Source organism: Oxyura jamaicensis, chromosome 21 (genome assembly GCF_011077185.1).
Source record: "Oxyura jamaicensis isolate SHBP4307 breed ruddy duck chromosome 21, BPBGC_Ojam_1.0, whole genome shotgun sequence".
In the NCBI taxonomy this organism is placed as follows: Eukaryota; Metazoa; Chordata; class Aves; order Anseriformes; family Anatidae; genus Oxyura; species Oxyura jamaicensis.
Window position 1 is genome coordinate 4,552,886 of NC_048913.1, and position 24,499 is coordinate 4,577,384.

The 24,499-nt window shown below is 39.8% G+C and overlaps 1 protein-coding gene and 1 long non-coding RNA gene across 5 annotated transcripts in view; one reads left to right on the plus strand and one right to left on the minus strand.

The window, feature by feature from the left end:
• CLSTN1 (calsyntenin 1) overlaps positions 1 to 14,272 on the minus strand; it is a 38,264-nt gene extending 23,992 nt beyond the window's left edge. For 2 of the 4 annotated variants that reach the window (XM_035344358.1, XM_035344359.1), the window contains exons 1-2: positions 13,987 to 14,271; positions 4,745 to 4,867 (exon numbers count right to left, since the gene is read on the minus strand). In XM_035344358.1, the coding sequence (XP_035200249.1) occupies positions 4,745 to 4,867; positions 13,987 to 14,077 (214 nt within the window). In that variant the 5' untranslated portion in view covers positions 14,078 to 14,271. Of the gene's footprint in view, positions 1 to 4,744; positions 4,868 to 13,986 lie in introns of all 4 variants that reach the window. The other 2 variants (XM_035344361.1, XM_035344360.1) reach the window with 1 other exon arrangement.
• A 1,696-nt stretch (positions 14,273 to 15,968) lies between these two features.
• Positions 15,969 to 22,599, plus strand: LOC118177189. Its single transcript, XR_004755706.1, has 3 exons — positions 15,969 to 16,136; positions 18,130 to 18,183; positions 22,528 to 22,599. It is a non-coding gene; the product is annotated as an uncharacterized LOC118177189 (long non-coding RNA).
• Positions 22,600 to 24,499: the final 1,900 nt, after the last annotated feature.

Consider the following 24,499-nt stretch of genomic DNA (forward strand, 5'->3'; position numbering starts at 1 on the left):
AGAACAATAACTGACCCAATACAATGGTATTTTCCACTTCACACTACCAAGATTAACAAAAAGCCCTTTTATTATCACACATTATTATTAACAGTGTTACTTATGGTAAAAGTGCAGTAAATACGCAAACCTAACAGGCTTTTAAAGCTCCCTTCCTCAAAGATCTCTGCAATGAAAAGAAGCAAAAAGGAGTCATTTTATTCTCTGATGTGCAGAATATTTCAAAAATGAAAGCCCCTCCTCTTTTCTCCAAAACATATTACAGACTGTTATAGAGCTGTTTCAATAGAAATAGGACAATTTACAGATGAGTATTGCCATATATGGATGATACTCATTTTCATCTCAGTTAAGAAATATGTATATTTATATTGCAGAGAAATAGAATAGATAATATTATTTTTCAGTGATTTTTTTTCATTGCCACTAAATAAGCTTAGTCCCATACAATGCATTTAGTGGCAGATATGCTCCCGAAGGTTTCATGCTATGTCATATGTATATATATCACTTTTTCTCATTTAATCCTGAAGTTGAGATTCACTATTGAAATACATTTCTCCCTCTCCTAAGCCTAAAAGAGAATGAAGATCTATCTGCAAGTTGGTTTTTTATTTGATGTGCTGGAAGCACGTAACTGGGACAGAACTTTATTTCAGAGTGTTCTGACTCAGCTGTACTTACTGCTGTAAAATCGTTTCATTTTACAGATAAGACTGTACACCGCATTTGTTGTAACACTCCTTGATTTGTTGAATCACTCCTTGGATATGACAAGATCAAAATCCAGTGATTACACAGTGGCATTCATCTTCTCTACATATCATTTCTTCATAGCCACTATCCAGCTGAGCACTGCATTCACTCCAGCCTGCTGCAGACAGGACGTCAGCACAGCTCCGTGCCCTAAACAAACAAGGGCTGGCAGTATAGTGTGGAAACATGGCATCAGCCCTCACCCACTGGCACATGTGAACACACCTCCCAGGGAAAGGCTGACAAAAGGCTTGATGGATTATTTGAATTTATTTTTTGAAGAACAATTTAAGATTCTGCAAGATTATTTTCAAAGCTCTATGCATATTCATGCTCTAAATTCAAAAATTCCTAGCCCCCTCAAAAATAGTTCTTGCATCCCAGATTAGTAAGGGGAAACTAACATATTGTGGCTGAGAAGTGTTTTTCTCTTAGGGGGCAGGAGAATTAAAAACCTATTATACATGCATCAAAAAATAAAGTTTCCTTCCACAAAGGAAATGTTTCAAACCTTTTGCTAGCAAGACCCTCTTTTATATTCTCTTAACAATACATTCAACTACGTGAAGACATGCAGGTACACTAGTTTGTTTCAAAAGCAATTAACATTCAGCTTTCTTGCATAGTAAATGGAAAACCCATACTAAGAGTTTCAAAAATTAAACTGATTTTAGACACATATTTCTCTAAGGTACAATAGAAAACATTGCTGCCCTTTATTTTATTTCTCAGCAAAAAAATGGATCACGCTGGATCTAATTCCAGCATGACTGCGTTTGGAACTACGATGGTCATTGTCTTCACAAGCAGATCATGATGCAAAAGACTGATTCCAGAGGGTCTCTGTTTCAGATACACAAGGCAACCTGGCATGACTATATTCGAAATTCTGTCTTTAAAAATGTATTGTTTCAGATGTGAAAGCATACAAGTCATCCTAGAAATAGAATTCCCTATAGCCTTACTTATTTTTGCATACCTGAATTTTAGGATCCTACCCACAGCAGTGGGAGCAAAGCAGTAAAACATTACTTTTCCTTGCCCCACAGTTCACGTAGTTTAAAGCACTTAAATGAACTATTTTCAAGATGTTTTGACATGTTCAAAATTGAAGGAAAGCAAAAGACTATCTAAAATATTTTAACTGCAGGCAGTTCAGAAGTGTTTCCAGCTCAGCTAGGAGGCACAGCTAATTAAAACAGATAACCTTCTGAAGCAAGAATATATTTGATTTGCAATAGGAATATACTGCTTGGGGCTGAAACATCTACTTAATCCTGAAAACGCTTTGTTTTGCTGTGAAAACATTCTGTCGCTAATCGAATGGGCTTCTCACACGTAAACACCCACATAGATGCTGCTGGACAATACCAATGCTATTCTCCGTTCCAGGACACAGCTACTGCACCAACCAGAATTGGCAATGCTGATTCAACACCACTCCCACATTTGGTCTCCTCCCAGACAGATTCAAGTATTGTTCCATTTTATGGCTGACAGTTACTTTTACAGATTCCCACAGCACATTGTCATTCACAATTCAGATCTAGAGTCATGGAAATAGCTGCACGATTTTTGGGTCCCATATTCAGAATTTAAGATAACTATTTTAAATCCATTGTTCTGCTACCACTGAAGAATTGTTGGGTTTTGAGACAAAATATATAGTGTTTATACAAACTTTTATATTAAAGGACAGCTTCCAGTTGGTAAAAATGTTCATTAAATGAAAGCAGGTTTATACAGTTTAGTTCAACACAATAGAAAAGCAGTTTCATTTAAAGTGACGCTTTGACATGGGTCTTTCCTCTGCAAATTTGACAATCTACTAGAGAATATTCTGCCAGGACTTTCTTAAAGCTTCATGATATCCAACACTCATGAAAACTTTACTATTCACGAAGACATATAAAATTGCTGCTTTCAAAATCTGTTCAATACTTCAAACTACTAGTGCCTACATTTGAAGTACTGAACTAAAAGAGATGTTTTGAAGTTTCATATGCTCCCCATCACCCCATACACAATCCAAATGATCCTATACAGTATCTTTTAAGTAAAAAGAGATATCCCAACACAAGCATCTCCATTTGGGGATGAAATATTTTTTCATAGACAATAGTTCTATTTCCAGTTAGGATCGTTTAATAGCATCTCCCATGTGTATCTAATTCATGTGAAAAATCAAATTTCAGAGATTCACCATTATCTCTGAACTTCCTGAATTTGTAATGCAGGCTTGGAGATGATTATGTTCTTAAAATAAAGCAACAAAAATGTTACTTTAAGTACCACCTTAAAAAACTGTAACCACCTTACCATACCACTGTAGCACATAATGCAGTTTGCATGCTGAACATTTCAAATGGCTTTTAATTTAATCACTCCCTTTTCCAGTAGCTTCCTCCTTGACGCTAATCTAAGCTATGTTCCCAAAAAATGGCTAAGGTCACATCCTCTAGGCATTTTACTAGGATTCTAATCCTCTAAAAACGTACTTAACCAACTAAGATTCTGGAAGTATAAAACATAAGCACGTGTTAACTACTACAACTGATTTAGATATCTGCAGATACTGCAGAACCTATTGCAGAGATGTAAGAGAAGGTCAGCTGCTAGTCCGATGCTAAAAGTGAAATAGTAAGTCTGCATTTTGCAAATAGTTTGTGCATCCTTCCTTATAGTCTTTGATTGAGGAGAACCTGCCTTTAAGACAGCCCCAGTGCTAAAGCACTAAGGTACACAAGAGGTACAAAACCTGAATTCATGACTGACTTCTATAAAAATGCAGTGCTATCTGTGCTTTAGCTCTCTGATCTGAAACAAAATAAAACAGAGCATATTACGGCATATTATCAATTTCATCTATTTAGGCTGCATTTCTCTTAGTTCAGAGATGCTCCACTCATGTAGCTGAACAGCACCTAGACCTCCTCAGCTGTACCCCACTAACCTAACAGAAAATTGCAAGACTACTATAAATAGTCAGCTGACTTTTAAAGCTCATAATTAGTAAGTATTATGCTAGCACACTGGTGAAAAACTCCATTATCTGGGAAGATACTCTGTATACCAGCAAGGCCAGCTTATGCTTATAATCATGCAGCATTCAAACTCTTCCCAGATGCAGGAACTTCAGAGGGTTCCTAGCTGACACTGAGGAAGACTTCAAAAGAGCCAAGCTTCCCTCCACAATTCCTCCCAAAATTAAATAGTGATCAGATTTCTAACGCTATCTCATAGCCAAAGAAACCTCAACTATAATATATATTACATTATTTAATAAGGGAAGCTTCCCATTTCTCAGAGAAAAAAAAAGTGTTGAAAGTAACATTCCCTTATACCATCTCTGCTCTGTGACACAGACAAAGCTACCAACTACTTGTGATTCTTTGAGGGGAAGAGTCTGTCCATTTTTTAAAACACCCAAGCTGCTTCACAAACTTAGCACAGAAAGTCTGGATATCTACAGAAATTCTCAGCCCAAATACTGCAGAGAGGAAATGCAACCCTAATTCTATTAATTACTGTTTTAATTATTTTCTCAATCTTTTAAGACATAAATCAAAACCACCAGGAAAACTGAAAACTCTATTCAGAATGATAAGAAAATAATAAATTATTATTTTAGAACTCCCAGACAGAATGCTGTGAAACGTGGAATCCAGAGGACTGAAGAAAAGGTTAGACATTATGCAAAGAAATCCAGAAAATTTAACATATACACATGAAACGGAAAGGAGCATGGAATACCTGCAATATACAGTACTCTCCAGATCAAATATTTGGATATAGCTGTAAATATCAAATAAAACTCTGGTCCATGGACAGACATTTCTAGGGTCTAACTGCTACAAAACATTATGCTGCTGTTAGGGAAAACACAGTAACAAACAGTATTTGCCATCAAGAAAGCATTTCCACTTCTTAAAAAAAAAAAAAAAAAAAAAAAGAAAGAAAGAAAAAGAAAGGTAGATTAATTCTTTACCTGCAAAACGCAGCGGTGCATCTTTGTCCAGAGCTATTAAGGGGGGGTCCAAGAGTACTGTGTTGTCATTTTCTGTAACTATACCATGATACGTTGTTTCAATCCATGGCTTATGCTTGTTAACTAAAAGGAAAAAAAACAACAGTACAAGATTCAAAATTGTGAAACTAAGCTCTTCTTAAAAATGCTCTATAATACTGACTTCATTTTTTTTCCTAAATGTGAATCATTATTTGACTAAATTCAAGAATCTGGGACAAAATCCTGGCTAAGAATATTCAGAAAAAAAAATCAGTGTCCCTGTAGGCTTTCCAAAACTAACTCAGAAAATCTAAATTAGTCTCTTTAAACTACGCTGGGATTTAAGATGCCCCCAAAGTGCAATTCAAAAACCTTTTAACAGTGATGGGGAGCTGCTGTCATCCGTGCCAACACAACACTAGAAAACACACATTCAGCACCAGACCAAAATAGACCAGCCAACAGGAAACACGTGGGCTTATTTAAACTCCGCTTCTCTCCAGTTGGTAGATTATTCTTCTGAGTACAGGTATGACCAGTGAACACTTTCTCTAGTTTCAGATTTTTTTCTTGTGTTTATTAATATTATTAAGAGAACAAATAGAGGGAAGATCAAACTTGACTAGTTTTTACACGGGCCTTTTCCGATATCTAATAGAATACCTTGAAATCTAAGTAAAATACGGACTGCTTTTTATATCACCTGTGTAGTAGTTGCTTTAGGAGACAGGGAAGCTCCACTAAAGCAGCACCCATAAAAGCATTCTTCAACTCTGCATAAAGGACTCTGTAAACTGATGGCCCGAGCACATTTAAGATGTCTTCCTTTGCTGCAAAGAAACTCAGTATCTTTCACTGACAGCTTGCAAAAATATTTCTTTCTAGAACATCATGAAAGATGCAAGGCAAAATCATATGTTACCTACTAGGTTATCACCTACTACTTGACAATCCAACGTGAGAAAGCCTTAGTTATGTATCTTTATGGTATACTTGTTAAAGATAAAAACAGCTCCTATTCCACAGAACCAGTAAATGTGGTGTAACAACTACTTTCTCTTGACAGATGAATAGATTTGGTTTAAGCTCTCTTCATGCTGAGGTCCTAACTTGCAACAGTTCCACCTGAATTGTTCGGGGCAAGGTATACCTATCGTTTCATAAAACCTCTTAGGCTACCACGTACTCTTCTTGCTCATTGAATTAATACTAATTGCCCAGATGTAATTCTGGAAGGCTGTGTGTAGCTAGCTGCTTAGACCCTCTGGAAAACATTCACTCGGATGCCCTGAGAACTGCTGCACAGAGCCTATGTGACAACTAGCACACTCCTGTGCAGACAAGTCCTGCTATTTCACCCTGCTGCAGAATTATACAAGCAGACTGACAAAGAGGCAGGGATGCAAGGCAAACCTGGGCTTTTGAATCCTTCCTCTCCAACACACTAAAATGCATTCAAGATGTCTGTCGTTTGCTTACCCTGGGAAATTAAAGGGGAAAAAAAAAAGTGCTAAAATGACACTTAAACCAGTGATTAAACCTAGATGTAGAGGACTCATATAGGAAGCCACAACATTCTCCCAATATGCTTTCATCTGCCATCTTTTACTGGTTAGCAGCAACAAGCTGATAGACAGGATATAACCTCTTCATACATCATGATTCAGCAAGAGAGAATTTGCAATGAACTATTTTAATGCAGAGTGTTTAATTACCGCCGTGTGGTTTTACTCAATATGGCAACAGGATCTTTATTGCCTCAATCCACTCACATGGGCATGCTTTCAATATTCAGCATACCGAATAGCCAGCTAAATGTCAGCCACATTGTTCTATTCACACAGAGAAGTACACGGCTGCAGCACCCTCCAAGGAACTTCGTGTTTTAAAACAAACTTAATCGCGTTCAAAGGGACCAACACATCATTCCTCCCTCAGAGGGAAGGCGCCAGTAACTGTTAGAGGTGTCTCTAATTGAAACAGGTCTCCTAATTCGGATCTGGTTTAAACCATAAGTGCCTCACTACTACAGCAATGGCAGTTAGGAGCACAAGGAGGATGCAGTTGTGTATTTTTGTCGGTGTACCTGGGGCAGTTATGCCTTGACTGAACATATCAGAGTCCTTTCATCTTCTCAGCTTAGTCTTTACAAGATCTGGTATAAAATACTAGAACAGATCTCTGCCAGGAAAAAAAAAAAAAAAATGCTTCTCCATTCTAATGCTTCTAAATGTAGTTGTTGGTTTTTTTTTAAAGCATTGAGAAACCTCTCCTAATTTAGCAAGCCATGGTAAATCCCATTACAGTAGGGTAGGGAGTTCTATAAAAGCTTAAAGTACCATAACCACATATGAACACAATTATGATGAGTATGCTAAGCATCTGCAAAGTCTGGTGAACCCTCAAACAACAGGGCCAGTTAAAAGCAAAGTCATGTCATTTTATTGTGCCGTAGACAAAATCATAAAGCTTAAAACCCTTTGTGTTTAGGAAGGCTAAAACATCACCGGATTTTAAAACATAAAGCTTAAATCCCTTTGTGTTTATGAAGGCTAAACTTCACTGGATTTTAAATCACTAACCAAACTTACTGCTGAACATCCGGGAAAGGCCCGTTATCCAGACTTGTGATCTCCAGACTCCAGCATAACCACCTACTGTAAGAAATTCTCAATCTGTTATGTGAAATACAAGGCCAAGCTTAGGAGCAGTACATTTCTGCTTCCCTCAAACCAACTGTGGAATTGAAGCAAGCACTATTCTAACGTCAGCTGGCTTAAATACTGTTAAATGCTAGAGTAAGAACTATTCTTTCACATTTTTTCCCCTGTAAATGACACAAAATACCTGAAATCTGCAGAGAAAGTTTTCCAAAGCCGCTCGGCTAACTGCAAACTGAAACAGTCAGCCTGTTCCAAGCCTGACACTAACACAGTGCCCTGAGCTGTTAATCTCTTGCCATTTAACTAGGATAAACTACACTGGTTTCCTTGAAATACAATATTCACACTATCTGTGAGAGCCTCAACTGGAATCTGCTGTAAATCCCAACTAGCGTTTACTGCAATCAAGTGGAGGAAGCTTCCCTAGCAATCTTCAGCAACCTGTCCTTCTGTTTAGTTTTTAGAGGCTAAGAATTTTTATAAACAGCTAGGCATAGCTCTTTTTCCTAGTAGCAAAAGGAGTCGTAAAGCTCATGCTAGAGTCTTCGCTGCTACCAGGCAATGACCAAACATGCATCTGCGAGGTGAGCACAAGCCACCTGTTCAACTCAACGTGGTTTATCTAAAGATAATTGCTGCTAAGCTGTAGGAGGAAAGACAAAGTACGTGTGCTTTGAACACAGGTTTTTAAAATACCATCCACTCTAGGTGGGTATGCTCAGTTTCCCATGAAACTGAACAGAACAGCTTTTATTAACGCTAACTCAAACAACTAGCAACTGTTCTGCAGAAAGGGAATAATACCCTAAAGAAATGATGCTTCCCCAAGAGCAACGGCTGATGCTGCAGAATGCAATCCATCAGATCAACTAGCAGCAATCCTTTCTTGCTGCTTAAAGAATTAATGAATGTAAATGCAGGTGTTGGACAGGACACTGGGGTTTAGGGCTAGTAAGGAGACTTTAATAAAAGCTACAGTTTTAATCCAACTGAACTCAGTGCTGGTATTTGGATGTGAACATATTAAAGTTAAACGTAATTAAAGTCCCTTCTAAGGACTTCAGTTATCTTCTTACAAGTGGTCAGAAGTTCATTTGACTTAAATGGGATCTGGCACCTACATAACTTGAGATTTAGAGACACCTCAACCTGAAAGGGCTGTCACTGACAACAGTTTTTTTCTTCTGGACATCAACTTCAAATATATGGTGTTGTTTAGCTGTGCTACATATTTTTAGATCTAGATCAAGATGATGTATATCAAAACAAATTTGTAAGAATTTACAGATAAAACACACTGAATGAACTCAGTAACAGCTATTAGAGACTTTGATAGCTGGATGCTTAATCTAATGATAGTAGATAAAATATTCACTTTTAAAATTCACCTTTGAGACTTCATGAAAAATCCAGAAATGCATAAAGATATTCTCTGACAATTCAATTCAAACGAATTGCACTCGATGACCTAAGTAAATTGTCCTTCGTTCCTGCCCTAAAGGTCTGACAAAGATTTTGATTACTGTACCTCTTCTGTGTGACTGTCTTCCTCTCGATATAAGAGAATACACACATGCCTTTCGGTGAGACAATAAAAACTCTAAAGCTTGAATATTTGTGAGTTAGTACTGATCTGATGAAATTTCTAGCAACATCAGTATGAGAACAAAGTTTATGTAGTAGGTAACCAGAGAAAAATATAGCTCAGCCAAGAAGTAAAGGATGTACACAGTAAAACATACTTTCTCCACCCTGAAAGCAAAGTTTAATAAGAAAGGGTGTAGCATGGTGTGACTATGCGTGTTCTCTTCCTGCCCTACACTCACCAGCCGGCAGTTCAGAGCTGTGCCTCTATTTTCTATTAGAAAAGGGTGAGGATTAACTTTGCATATAAACAACTTGAAATACATCAGTGATAACGAAAAGATCTATTTTCTTTGTTTATTTAAGCAGGTCTTCTCATACCTAGGATTTTACCAAAAATCGTCATCTTGTAACCGGCTACAAACAGTGAGATAAAACAACATAAATTCCACTAAAATGATGAATTTCCTGATACTATGGAATTTTTCTAATCTATAGCACGGGTTTTGAAGACAAACTACAGTTTCTATTACTGAGACATAAAAACTATAGGCTGTAACAAAATGTAGAGGGATAAATCTGCAGTAGGAGAGGGACTGGGTAAAGGGCAAGGGCATACACCAACATTAACCTCTATGGTGCTTAGATGCAGGAAATGCAGGTGGTTGAAATTCATCCCACAGTTCCAGATCGCAATCTCGGATTCTCTACCACAGTTAAGGAGCCCTTGTAATTTATGCTCTCGGAGCTCAACTGTCATACATCAGGAGCCCAAGGTAATGTTTGTAAATTAAGCTATCAGTGCTTATAGCTTAAGCTTGGACAATTAGCACTAATTCTCCAAACACTACATTCAGACTAACAGCTTTAAGAATTCAACAGGTTTCTTAAAACTATATTCTGCCCATGGAAAAATCTTGGGTTTATCACCACTTGCTGAGGGTTTCCTGTTCTGCACGGAACCAGTTGCTTAAACCCATTTTTTTTTGTGCAAAGACACATGGAGATTTTGCTAAAAGCCTGAAACTATAGAACATGTAAATGACTGATGAGAAACTAGTTGCTTATTTATTTTTATTACCCACAGCTGCAGCAGAAGAAATATTCAGAGTACCAAATATCTTAAAATGAAGATAGAGTGACCAAATTTCAATTTGGATAAAAGCCTCGCAAGGAAAACAGCAAAATAAAAAATATCCCAGTACAAAATAGCTTAAATAGGATTGAGGCAAAAAAAAGAGCCTTCATTTTTTAAATGAAATTCAAAATGTTTTAAACTAAATGCAAACACCAAAATAGAAAACATAAGCCTCTAACTGTAAACATAAATTTAATACATGTTCTCTTAAATGTTGCTAGTTATAGCGCAGGACCTGAAATCACTTTCTAACTGTTGTCATATTTATAAACTTGACTCCTTGAAAGGGAATCTAATTTACAAATAGAGCAAATATCATCTCAGTATAGCCAGCGCTTCTGGCTTGTTGACTGCATTTAAAAGCAGGGAAACCAACTGGGAGTAGTAGCAGCAACTTGTTTTCAATCTGAGTACAAAGCAAGTGAGATGAGACCTAATACTATAAACAAAGGACAGAAAGACAGTTCTTCCAAGGCACTGAGGTTTTCTAATAATCCTTTCTTAAGGCTCCTAAGGAGGTTTAGTTCCTAGTGAAGCCAATGGGAGTCAACCAGCATGAATCAAATAAATTAGAGTGCAAAACAAGATTTAAGATCAAGGCTTCTGACTTACTGAACTCTCTCTCCCATGTTTTGAAGCATCACTTCTGTCTCTGACAATAACGATAATGTAACAAGATGGACGCCCCTTAATATCATAAACAAAATTTCATAGAGAATGCTCTAAACACAACTAAACAGAATGAGAGATAAGGCTCAGAAAAATGGTGAAAGGGCTTTTGTTCAGAAAAAGTCAATGACTACGTAATTTTTTTCCACTCTGTAAAACAGTTTCATAGCTATGAGCTATCAGGTATTTACATTTTCACAGCAGAAAATGCTTTTACCCACAATACCAGCCTAACTTAATCTGTTTGGGACAAGATGTTCATGTTATGTCGTCCTGAGGCCTGACCTGGGTTTAACTTCAAGCCTTCCATCTTCCATGAGAAATGGAAGTCCTGGAGCCTAGCTTCTGTACCCAAATCTTTCCAAAGATCTGAAACTGGAGATTTCAAGTCTATAAAAACATGATTTTCCCAAACCAAAGATACAAGTAAGAGTCTAGAAAGTTTGTATTGATAAATTTTCCTGCTAACTTGGCAAAGACAGCACAACCTGCAGCCTAATAATCTGGGAAATGGCAACTGGCATGGCAGCATCCTAACCACACAGCAAAGGATGCTAGCTCCGACCACCTCTCCTCCATTTCAATTTCCACAGCAGTGTTATATTTTATACATAATATGAATAGAAAAACAGATGAACATTTTCTGATAGCTATTTGATCTGAGCAGACGACACTATATTGTGCTTTCCTAAGCATTATGCATCACAGAAAATTCTAGCATTGGTTGCTTCTGCCTCCTCTCAGTGGTCTCTTACTTTCACAAATCCTTAGGGGAAAAAAAAAAACAAGCACCACCAAACAGTCTCTTCATAATGCTTAAAGGTAGTCTTCAAACTTCCCTCCCTCTAAAAAAGAGAAAGGAACCTAACCACCAGCCATATACTATAAAGGCTGTTCCTATGTCAAAGAAATATCTGCAGTAGTGACAAAGTGGTTTGTGGTTTGGATTTAAGACCTTTAGATTACCAGATAACTTCCTGAAATAATCACAAATCAGAGTACTATTTTTTTTTTTGATCAATGCTCTCTCTACCTAAATGACAGTAAATCAGATAGGGTCCAAGGCAACACAGGGGTATAATGCTTGACTTGGTCAGTAACTACAGAGGAAGGAGCCATCAGAGGCGCTGCCTTCTCTGGAAAGTCACTCCTTTCCACTTCCCATTAGGCTCTGTTGATAAATACCCAATTACTTCACTTTGAGAAAAATAAATATTTCAATGCACTAACTACTGCTTTCACACTGCAATATCAGTCACACAAGTTTTGAAATATTTGGGTCAACCTGACCAATTATAAGATAAATTCAGTTAAATTAAGCATTTTGCATCAACTGGACAGGAATGTGTTTCTTCAAAACCTAATACCACAATTTGCACCCCTTAAATTAACTACAGAGAAGATGGTAGGCTCGCACCTAACTTTTGTGCAAGAACACATTCACCAAAAGCTATTTGTTTCCTTCCTTCATTACAAAATGAACTACCTGTTCTAATGCAGGAATATGCAGGACTGGAGAGTGAAATTCACCACTCTGGTCTAGTCTTTCTACTCCATTTCTGCACATTTCTGAACCAAGTGCAATTCAGTTTTCACAATGAAAAATAAAGCTCAATGACCTTAGTACCAAGGACATTTGAAGTCACAGATTTTTTTTATTTTTAAATAAAAAAGAGAAGCTGTGCTTGAAGGAGATGGAACTGACAATACAGCACAAAACTGGAAGTTTACCATAAATGCTTCCAAAAAAAAATGTTTCTCCTAACAGGGAAATGAAAGTGAATACCCTTGCAGCTTTCCCTAGTCCAGGTATTCTTGTGTTCTCCAGAGTTTATTTGTCATTAGATACAGCTTCACATAACATTCTTAAGAGGCCAACCCAGAGTAGCCAAAATATCATGAGAACCAAGCCAAACCCAGGCTCGTATGTTAACTCAGGTATGCGTGATGAAGTTTAACTACGTGTGATGAAGTTTAACAAAACAGGACTTGCAGTCAGCAGCTCTGTACGTTAGACTGAAAACAAGTGCAGCTTCTAACAAAGTGCACAAGAGCTGACTTACAAAGCTGCCCAGTAAAAATGCTATCTAAACTTGTCACTTTTTTCCAGGTATGTACATTAGCTTTCTTTGAAAATGTTTTTTGCTATTCATTTTTTTCATGCTTTCTAATGGTGGAAAGCTCATCAATTGAATGAGACCGTGTTTCTGTGTTGGTGGGGTAAAAAATTTGTTTCCAAGAAGCAGATAGATTGCACTCAAGAGATCTCATACAGGTAAATTATGGTCACGTTTAAACAGCTGGCAGAGCCCTTTATTACAGGAGCAGTTTTTTGATCCTCTGTAGGGAAATTGCAGCAAGATGCATCCTTAATGAGTTGTTTTTAAGATCAGGAACTTCCCTTCAATCTATTCGCAAGCCATTTTAAAGCCCCAGTTCTAATCTGCATTCAAATTATATGCCAGATCCCAAACCTCGTCATATGATCGGCTGAATCTTGCAGAAATGGCACTCTCGGTGCCAGGGATAACCTTCAGGTAGGAAGCGTTTGCAAGCCTCTTACAGAAATCTGCTCGGGAGACCTGCAATGCGTATGCTTTTACTCCCCGAGATCAATCAATAGCCACAAGGCCAGCGTTTCCAAACGCTGTACCGCCGAAGGTTCAGCACAGCGACACGTTATCACCAGCAACCAAACAAGCGTTCTTTATGTAACCCTGAAGGTTAGGCTCCCCGGGGGCTCCCTGAGGTGTTTTATTCCCCTTTCCCACTCGCTCGGCCACCGGGGCTCGCTCACTCTCCGAGGAGCCCAAACCCCGTGTGGGCTCTGGCACACACCGCCGGGACAGGGCAGGCCGGCGGCCCCGCCGCATTTTGCCAGCTCAAAAACCTCCCCCGGCAACAAGTGACCCCCCCCCCCCGGGGCCGGGGGCGGCGGTTACGGTTACATAACGGCCACCGGCTGACCTTCGGGGAAAAAAAAAAAAAGGCTGGGGGAACGGCGCCGTGAAGGTGAGCACGGAGGGCGATGCTCCCCCGATACCCCCCATGCACACGGCCGCAGGTGCAGAACGAGCGACACCCCTCGCCCCCCCGTCTCCCTTCCCGCAACACCGAGGGGGATCAAGGACACCGTGCCCCTTCCTTTCCCCGGGCTCTGTTTTTACCTCGAGCGGCCCCGGCTCCTCCGCAGAGCAGCGCGGCCAGCAGCAGGCAGCGGGCGGGGGCCGGCGGCATGCCCGGGCGGAGCGGCGGCATGGCAGCGCCGAGCGGTGCTGGGGCACCCCCGGCTGGCGGGGCGGCTGTGGCGCCCCCGCTGGTCCGGGCTCCGCTGTGCGGAGGGCTCGGCCCCGAGGAGGAGGAGGAGGAAGGGGAGGGAGGAGAAGCGCTGCGCTGCCCCGCTCCGCTCGCCTGCTCTCTCCTCCCCTCCCTCCCTCCCCCGCCTCGCTGCCGCGGCGCCCCGCGAGCGGCACCTAAAATGGCGGCCGCCCCCCCCCCCCCCGAGCCCGTTACCAAGCGGGGGAGGGAGCGAACCAACGGAGCCGGGGAGGGGATACGGGAGAGCCCATGTGAGGGGCGGCCGAGGGGCGAAGCTCGGCCCTGCCCCGCGGTGTGTGTGTTTTGGTTTGTTTTGTTGTTGTTGTTTTCTTTGGGGGGGAGGGTTATGGGTTTATTTTTGGGTGGTGGGGGTGTTTGGGGTTTTATTTGCACAGCTGAACTTTACCTGGAGGGAAAGGGGCTGATGCCCCGCCGAAGATTTGCGCAGCTGAGCTGAGCACTGATTAAAACCCCCAACACTACAGGAAGAGTTAAAACCTTCATAGAGCCATTTAAATTCTTTTACAGATCTTTTTTACACAGATCTTTTTACAAAAAAAAAAATCAGGAAAACGCAGTTTATTTTTCCTCCTGCTAAGTGACCGGTGCCGCCACAGGCAGGATGCACAAACCCTCCACACCTGGAGGCAAGGAGCAAACCAGCACCTGGAGCCACACGCACACCTTCTTGCTCTGGTTTCTTGGCCATAAAACTGCAGCCCTGCAGAGATCTGTCTCTTTCAACCACATACGCACCTCAGTGCACCACTGCACGCCTCTCCGAGGGTGCATTTTTAGAGCTGGGGACTGACGTCGCGAGGTTTTCCTTGGTGCTCATCCCGCACACACGCTGCAGGGAATGACGGGCCCGTGACGTAGCGCGAACCCTGCGCAAATGGAGCGAGAGCAGCGCTCGCAGCTTGGGTGAACCCTCTGCATACTGAGAAACCTTTTTTTTTTTTTTTTTTTTTGCCATAGTTCTACCGAGTTTTAACAGTGCAGAGGTCTGCTAATTCTAGCTGGAAACATTTACAAGTACTATCTAAGCCAAGACATTTCTCAGGAATAATTAAATTACACAACCTCTCCTATGACAGGAAAGTTATTTGCTCTCTAGTCAAAAATTTCAATTTGAAAATGCTTCAATAAAGGAAGAAATGCCTTACCACGATTAGAGTTTTGACAGCTAAAATGCAACCAACTTATTTTATAATTAGATATGACTACTCATGTTTTGTACCTATTAGCCATTCCACTCCCACAGTGAAGTAAAAATAAAATCCAGAATGTTCAAGATCCTAGAGATGTGGTATTTATTTTAAAACATATGTGACTTAAATACCAAGTCTGATCTGTTCTAGACCCTCCTCTCCCCACCCCCCTCAAGCCAAGCCTGGTGCTGTTCACATTCTCTGCTCACTGCCTGTTTACCCCAAACTCGAGTTGGGGGTCCAGCAAACCAGCAGTGAGAAGCCCACTTATTCACAGTCCTTAATCAGTCCCCGAGGTCTCAGCAAGTTGACAGGATTTGGTCTGCAGCAAGATGTAAAACTGGCAAGACAGTGCACGCAGATACACAAAAGGTGAGCTGTGCTGCCCCCATTGATGGTTTTTCCATCCTTAAATCCAGCCATCTTGACTTGCTGTACCTTAAACACATTTGCTAATATGAATGTGTGTTGAGCAGAAAAGGAATTTCAAGAGAGTGTGGTACACTACAGTGAACAGAGACCAAATAACTATCCTGTGCTATGAACCTGTCCCTTCACCAAGCAACCAGGTTAGACGACATTTATTTCATTGACTGAATGATGTAGGCTACCCACTTTCTGAACAGCTAAAACATTTTCTTTTTTTAAAGGTAAAGCCTCAGTCTAAAACCCCTTGAATTCTCAGCCTAACATATGCTGGATGGCAGATCGTGTCAGAAGAAGCCTGTAGTCCATCTGTTGCCAGATAGCTGAGTCTTTACATTCTGCCAACGCAGCTTCAGCTGATGGTATGCTACATCATGTATTCTTCTTTTGTATGAAGAGTAGAAGGGCTGTTCAGCTCAGTATGACTCTCAGACTAGCCTTATCAACTTAATGCTTGAGGAAAAAAACACCCCTATGAGTAAAGATTTGTGAGGCAAGAGGTCATCAGTTAAAATGATTGCCCGCTGGTGAATGCACAACATAACATGTCTTTTGCCCAAGTACTGGATTTGGATTAGGAATAACAGAGTCTGAATATCAATATGATAGTATCTGAAGAGGGCTTGTAAGTCAGTGGCCAGCTGTCATGCAAATACATATGATCACATACGCTAACACTTTCTGCAAAATAACAATTTTTAACCTTTAAACTGTAGAACAACTTAGATTCATTAAGTGTGGCAGAGAAGATAGATCTCAAAGAGGCCACTCTGTCTCTATAATGCGTTAATGTGGGGAAAAGCGCTCTACATTTGACTGTAGTAAGAAGGGGACTTCGGTGTTACCATCTGGACTCATCTAAAAGATTCTGATTCTGCAGAACTAGAAAGAGGAGACATTTTTAAGAGAATAAATGCTGCGTCCAGGAACGCTTTATTTATTGCACAATGACACTATCAGCTCAGAGAAATTAATCAGCTAAATCAGTCATGATGAAACTGGGAAAATTCCAAGGCAGGAGAAGGCATTGATTGCATCTCCCTCTGAGCAAAACTCCTCCGAGTCAGTTGTGACTAAGGCACTGATTCAGTAAAGCCAATAATTCTTTAGCCTGTATTTTAAGCTCAGTTAGATAATTTTGTTTAGTTAGATGACTAACTGGTTTGAACTGGCAATTCAGTGGTGGAGGACACTGATAGTATGGGTACTCCATCTGTGGCAGACAACAAATTAAAACTGATCCATGTCACCAGTAATGTTCCATTGGCACTTACTCCATAAGGATGGCAAATACAACAGCCTCTCAAATACCTACCTTTTATTTTACAAAACAAAATTTGAATTAAATTGTCCATGAAGCCCACCACGCACCAGTCCTACTTGCTGTTAAACAATAGCTATGCTACTTGTCAGAGGTAACTGCATTTCACAAGTTGACAGAGATTCTCACTTTCTCTGAAATGCCACATGCCATTATTTCAGAGAAACGCACAGAACTAACTTCAGCACCTTCATTTTTACCACCTATCTCCCTCCTACTCTCCGACCTGCTTCTCAAGCTCAAAAAAAACCCATTGATTTTGATTTTATTAGTAAGCAACAAAACTGGAACAAATGGCTCCTGGCAGAACATGTTTTCTGTTACAGCTGAAAAACTATTGGACTGATGTCCTTGAAATGCACAGTGTGACTAATGCCCAGCTTGCAAGGACCCAGGAGGACACATATTTATTGCACTTGTCAGAATGGAGCTGAGCAGCCAGAAATGAAAAGATAAGGTGATAGGTAAAAATGAATGCCTATGTCTGCTTGCTACTTAAAGGAAGCTGGTGCATATCATATCTAGAGAAGTGAGGCATACTCAGTGAAGCCAACATTTGGATCTGATTGTTACAGCTCAGGCTTGTAACAAATTTTGAATACGCTCAGAATGTGCACCAGTGTTTCTGGATATTAGACCTGGACCCTTGTTCCAAAGGGGAGCTGTGAGGAAAGGCTCCAAACTTCAAACAGTCTAGAACTAGGTTGACAAAATGGTCCAGACTTTAAATAAACAGGCTAGAAATAGCTGTGGGTTGATTTCTGTCTCAATACTTCAATTAATGTATGCATGCTAGTTTGCTTCCAGATTATGATTGCTTTTAATGGAAAGTTAAAGCTCAGAACCTAGCTTTATCTCCTCAACTGAGCACTTGCTTTATCACAGCTGCCCTGAAACCAGTTCTGAAAGGGGACTAATTGCTATAGAGACTATGTTGTAATGTAATTAGGCTCATGATAGAGTTGCATGCGTAGCCAAGCAAAAATATTACATGAAGGTAACAGCTGACCAGTTTCTGAAAATCTGCATTACAGCTCCACTCTAGCTCCCCCCATTCCCACCAGAGAAAACAATGGGAGAATCCCAAGGTATTTTGCTAATTTAAATTATAGTATTTTGTGATTCTGATATGGCTTTACCAGACTGAATCAGGAAGAATGAGCTAGGATGATATTAACAACAACAATAATTCAAGGTGTATATCAAAAATTCAGTCTTCACAATGAGAGATGTATGAAACCAGAGTGCTTCTCATAAAGCAACAGGCATAAGTGGCATATTTTGGGTCATTCCACAACAGAACGCTACAGCAACACCCCTACTAGCTTGAGGAGAAAACACACAGATGACCTACTGCATCTTTTCTAGCCTTGCTGTCCCTAATACACAGAGTTGCAATCCTCTGACCATAAAAAGGCATTAAAATAACGTGCTTTTAGATTTAGTGGGTGATGATTTTGTCTTTTTTCTTTAACGCTTTGGAACCTGACTGTATATATTAGAGAGGAAAGAATTAGGGGACTGGTTTTCCCCACGCTTGAACATTTCCAGAACTGCTTTGATCATGTGTGAGAATTGATTTAGGGGATGCAAATGAAGGCCCTGGCAATCTGCAGAAGCAAATCTTCTCCCCTGACATTTCTGAACATTCAGAGAATTCTCAACAAGCCATTGAAGTATGGGTTTATCAGAGAGAGAAAAAGAAAATTCAATGAGCAAAGTAGTACATAAAAACCACTAGTTCCTCACAAGAAAATCATCAGCATTAGCAATCTTTCCACCTTGTTTATCCCTTTTTTCCCATTTAGACTTACTATTGCAAAATATACATCTATAAACATGAAAGCAATGAAGGAAAGACTTGCATCTTTCCTTACTAAGAGAGAGACAGAATATTCTGCAACATGATTGTAATACTTTACAACTCATTAGCACCTACCATCCTAGGATCTCCAAGCACTTTACAAGCGTTAATTAATGCACTCTCACAATACTTCCGTGAAGTAGTAAGACAGGTGTGCAGATATTGTGATGACAGGTGCATTACAATAGAATAAGACAATTCCTAGGCTCTTCAGTTGCATATATTGGAAAGCAGAGCACAAAGAGCGTAGGTAATGTTAAGAAATACCAGAACACCTTGAAATACCTTGAACCACATGCAGACAGACAGGCTTTCAAGTGCTTAGATAAAAAGCCATACGTGACTGAAAGCCCTCAAGAAAATTTATGCTTTTTAAACATGGCCCTTTGCATCTAGTACCACAGTAGCTATTTTAAGTTGTGACAGATAAATAAGAGTGAAGTCTGAATGAAACTGTACCTGTTTCTTAAAAGACTGATTTCTTTATTTCAAGGGGTACTGAGGCCTCCTAAATCCCTGAAATCACCATGGCCTCTAAAAAGCATTAAATAAATTATTTATAAAGCTTAGTAAGGCACTGCTAAAGACAAAGAGGGAGACAGCAAGTGAAGCAGGCAGCAGAAATAAATTTACTAATCATCATCTAACTCAATAAAATAAAAAATTAAAGCCAGGTGCTAGATGAGCCTTTCTAGAATGCATGTCCATAAAAAACAAGGACTCCTGTGGTTCTATGCTGTTTTACTGTGCTAACCTGCTTTGAAGATCACCATAGTGTGCTTTAACTTCCTCACTTACACAGAAGAAAAATGAATTATTTATGCTGGGAAAAAAAAATAATAAAATAAAAAAATATTGGGTTGCCTTTCTAGTTCTTTCACAAATCGTCCCCCTGGGTCAGGGACTAATTCTTTCCCTACCTATTTCTTATCTGACAACATAGTAGAGTAACATACTTTTATATGTGATAAAGCTAACATTTGTGAAAAGACTCCAGTATTTGCACCATATACTGGTGACGATACTTAAATTACTCAGCTTGCAGATTTGCTGTATTCTTTAGGATCATGGTTCTCATTGAACATCTGGTCATACAATGACATTTTCCTCTTCTCTCTTGCTTTCCTGCGAGGAAGAGGAGGAGACTATGTGCGTGAGTACTCCCCTCCCTAAGAGCCATATGGGAATGTAAAGGCATTCTCTGAATTCATTACTCTGCCCCACAATATGATTCTGCCTTTATACGAGCAAGAAAATGGATGTTAATTTATTCCTTATTGCTAATTTGAAAAGGAGCACAAACACAAGAGTTCCATTGCAGAGACTTCTACCAAGGGTGTAGTTTAAGTCCAATTATGTGCTATTAGTACATTTGCTCTTTGTTCCTCTGGCATATTAATTACATGTCTGGTATTCTGGTAATTAACACAATTATACTCTTTATTTTCCTCTTTCGTTAGAGAATATTCTTCCACTTTATTAAGATAAGTAATTTTTTGTAGGTAAAAGCAGCCAAATGATTACACATAAATAAAACCAAGCTATAGGTTTTTAAGTGAGCTTATAGGAGAAGGTCCAGCAGTGTTCTTCACCAAAATGAAAAGCAGATTCTCTCCTGTTGGGCTGCAGCCCATCTCAGAGGCTTCTAAAGGGAAACCAAATTACAAGCCTCCAGATATGTGCACAGCATCATAACCAGTGGCTGAAGCAGCAGGGCCACAAGGACAGGACCAGCACTTCCATACACAGCTCTTCCAGCAACGTTACTGCTGTTCAGAGGCTCATTGTGAGCAAGACCTTTCATCTCCAACTTACATTCACTAAACCCGATGACATTTTGAGGAAAAAAAAAAAAAAAAAAAAAAAAAGAGGAACAACAAAGGCTCAGCCAAAATGGTTTACAATTGCACAGATCGCCCACAAATGAACATTCATCAGGGAGGATATTCCTGAAAAACATTAAGGATCAACAACAAAAAAATGCACACTTACTACTGTAAGATAATAAGGGGGGTAGCTTTTTTTTTTTGACTAAATTAAGTAGGTGTAAAGATACCGCACAAACACATGAAAGGTACTTCTTTCCCTTAGGAGAAATTGTTCATCTGAAAATAAGTTACTGTTTCTCTCTAGTTTTCTTTAAAAAACACATCTGAATTTCCACTAGGTCACAGATGCTGCTATGGGCAAAAAAGCCCGACTGTGGAAAGATTTTTTTTCCTTATGTATGTGGCTGTCTGGGGCAGGAGGCAAAGGACAAACAAAATATTGTCTTCCCACAATAGGGCAGAAACTTCGCAGTATGTTGTCTAGCACCCTCCCTCCTCCCCAGATCCCTTGGGTCCAGATCTCTGGTGGGTCTGGCTGCAATATGTTTCTGGGTGTAGGAAACAGAGGTGTCCCACGCCAGAATGAATGTCACTTACTCCTTCCCAGAGACAGCAGTGGGCATTCATTATTTACTGCTACCTGGGACAAGCGTTACCAATAAGGAAACCTGAAGTTTATGACTGCAAATTGCTTTTAACTGTGTCTGCTTCCATTACTGTTTTTATTTTATTTTTCCCTATTGTACTGCATTGCCTTTGTGTCCCTTGGGGAAGAAGAGAAAGAAAAACTCAGCAGGCAAATATCACTGTTGAAAAAGCTTGCTCTGCCTTTCCCGAAAACACCATCTGGAGTATTTTTTATTTTGAATGGTTGACTAGTAGACCAAAATTCTCTATCAGGGATGTCTGAAAGACAGTTGTCATCATTATTTCTATACAGACCAAAAAATAAAACCACCCAAAACTGATCTCAGAGCCCAACTGTATTGACCCCTATTCAGACAGCACAGAGCTCTTAGATGGAAGTATTTACAAAAGTAAGGTTTTGAAGCCGGGGACAGGGCTGCTGTGTTCTGTTCCTGATGACACCACTGACTGATTCTACCCACAGACAAGTCCCTTAATCTCCCTATGCCTCATTTATCCTCTCAATTTAATGCCACTTGCCTATTCCACAAGGATGTAGTAAGACTTCATTAACTAACGTCTGTAAATTACTTCAAGATCCTAGTACAAAAGCTTCCCTAGAAATTCTGAATATTATTTTAATTAAGAAGGCAGCATTTATAAGTTCCCTACCATTAAATTACCACATATATCTCAAACAGTCCCATTTCCAAACCAACCTTAAGGTGCATGAAGACGGATATTTTAAATATACTATTCAATAATATTCTGAACCAAGAATATTAGGCAAGAGCACAAACGTGTCAAGATTCCTACTTGACTGTTAATTGACCTTTAGTATATAAGCACCCAACAAGTCCAGATTTATCTGCATGTTCTTGAGAATAGATTTGGAGTGAAGATGGGAAAACTAACACCACAGCCTAGATGAAAGCTATCATGTTTAACTTTTTCTTTTCTGGTATTCATGGCCTCAATAAACCGTATAAAAAATTAAAATGCTACATACGGCAAAACTGCTTTTTTCTTTCCTGCCCAAATGTTGATTTTTTTTTTCCCTGAAAATGTACAACACTTCTAAGAGCAATCATTCAGCTGCATCAAATGTTTAGTCTTCACAGTTGTGCTGAAAGTAGCTCGGGGACCTTTGTACGACATGAAGAACTGGGAACAGCAGAATACCAGAAAAGATAATTCAATATTTGATTATTTCTTCAGTACTGCTCCTTGCCAGTCCTTCTCACCAGGCCAGGAAGCTGAAAGTATACTACTATACTACCACATTCACATGGGGAAAGAAAACTTGCCCCTCCTCTTCTTTTCCTTTGAGTGCAATTAGCAGACCAAATCTAGTAGTAACAAAGGCAAGCAGGCACAATACTGGAGGACAGACAATTGGCACTAGTCTTCCCATTGCCAAAACTCGCTCTATTGACATTCTGATGAGGGACACTGGAAGAAAGGTCAGGATGGGAACTAGTTTATGGAAGACATAGGAAAGGAGCCCGGTAGGATTAATTCTACACTGTTTATAGATAAATGAAATAGTACTATCTTGCAGCAACCAAGAGACTCAAAAATCTGATTGCTCAAAAGAAAGGGGAGCAACATATTCCCAAAATGCATTTTTCTTCACCCCACATTGCCAAATTTTTCTCCAGAGCCCAGCCTTTTAAAAACATTTTCATACTTCCAAATTTAATAATGTATAATAGGGCAAATAAAGGACACTAGGATCATTAACTGTCTCTGCACAAAGCATTTGGAGAAAAAGGCATTTTTATTCCCTGTGCAATTCTGTTTAGCAGATTTATACTAGGATCCTGTTGTGCAATGCACGTCATACAATAGGGCTGTAAAAAAAAAAAAAAAAAGGAAAAAACATAAATCATGTACATCTATCTGAGGCTGGATTGCTGGGTCAGAGTTTCAGGCAAAGGGGCTGATTTAATGCCATCAGAAGCTGGGTTCCAATTCCCCACCCGCTGGAACATTTTGAATTCTCTCAAGCATTACTCAGCTCTTTATCCTTCTGTAACAGACAAATGTAAGACTACTCAGGTTAATTCACAGGTCACCCAGCTTGTATACGCTATAACTACAGAACTATTGGTTCCGACTGGACCTCAAAAAAGCCGCCCATGTTTTTCTTCCCCATAGTGCATAAGGCTCCTTAGTGAAATTAGCTGCTGCTTCCCCCTGATTGTGCCATGTACTGAATGGATGCTCAGTGTGGCCGTGCAATAGGTGCCAACGCCGCCGCCACAGCCCTGAGAACAAGTCCCAGTGTTTGCGCAGACTCCAGTTACATTCACTGGTAGCAGTGAGCTTAACTCCAGGATCTGGACCAAGGATTACAAGTTCCAGGGAGACCTGAGATACGTAAAGGTATAATGTGAATTTTCACCATGCACTATTAGGTTTTCTATCACTAAAAGCAAATGCTTCCTACTCCTGAGAAGAGTGACCTATGAGCACTGCAAAGGGGCCCGATCCTGCTGCCTTTGAAGCTGATGTGAACAGCATTGTTTAGATGTGGAAAAATAGGATTGGTTTTACTAAACAGGTCTTCTGAGACAGAGTTCCAGTTGCTGTATTTTCCACAACACAGATTTTTTAAAGACAATAAAAATAAGCTAAAACATGCCATTATTTGTCCTGCAGCTGGTTTCAAGCAAACTGTTGATCTTCCAGATATGAACTCCTCTCCATCTTGTCCTGCTCAAATTCATCTTATCTGGCAATAATAGTCCACAGCTTTCTCCCAGTCTCAAAGCATTTCACACAATATATTAAAAGCCCCACAAACCTCTGCAAGGCATGGTCAATACCTTTACTGTCTAGCTGCTGAAGAAAATGATGAATGAAGTTCCTGTACATCCATCACAAAAAGCGTCTGGGACAAAATTAAGAATTGATGGAGATGTCCCAGTTTCTGAGTCCATGTTTCAAGCTACATAAACTACCTCTTTTGATTTAAAAAGCGCCTTTAAAAAAATTATCTGGTCCAGGAGCAGACTCCTTTTACTTGCTATTTTTCTAAAATTCCAGTGCTCCAAGCATCTTCATGGCAGTGTCCTGTCT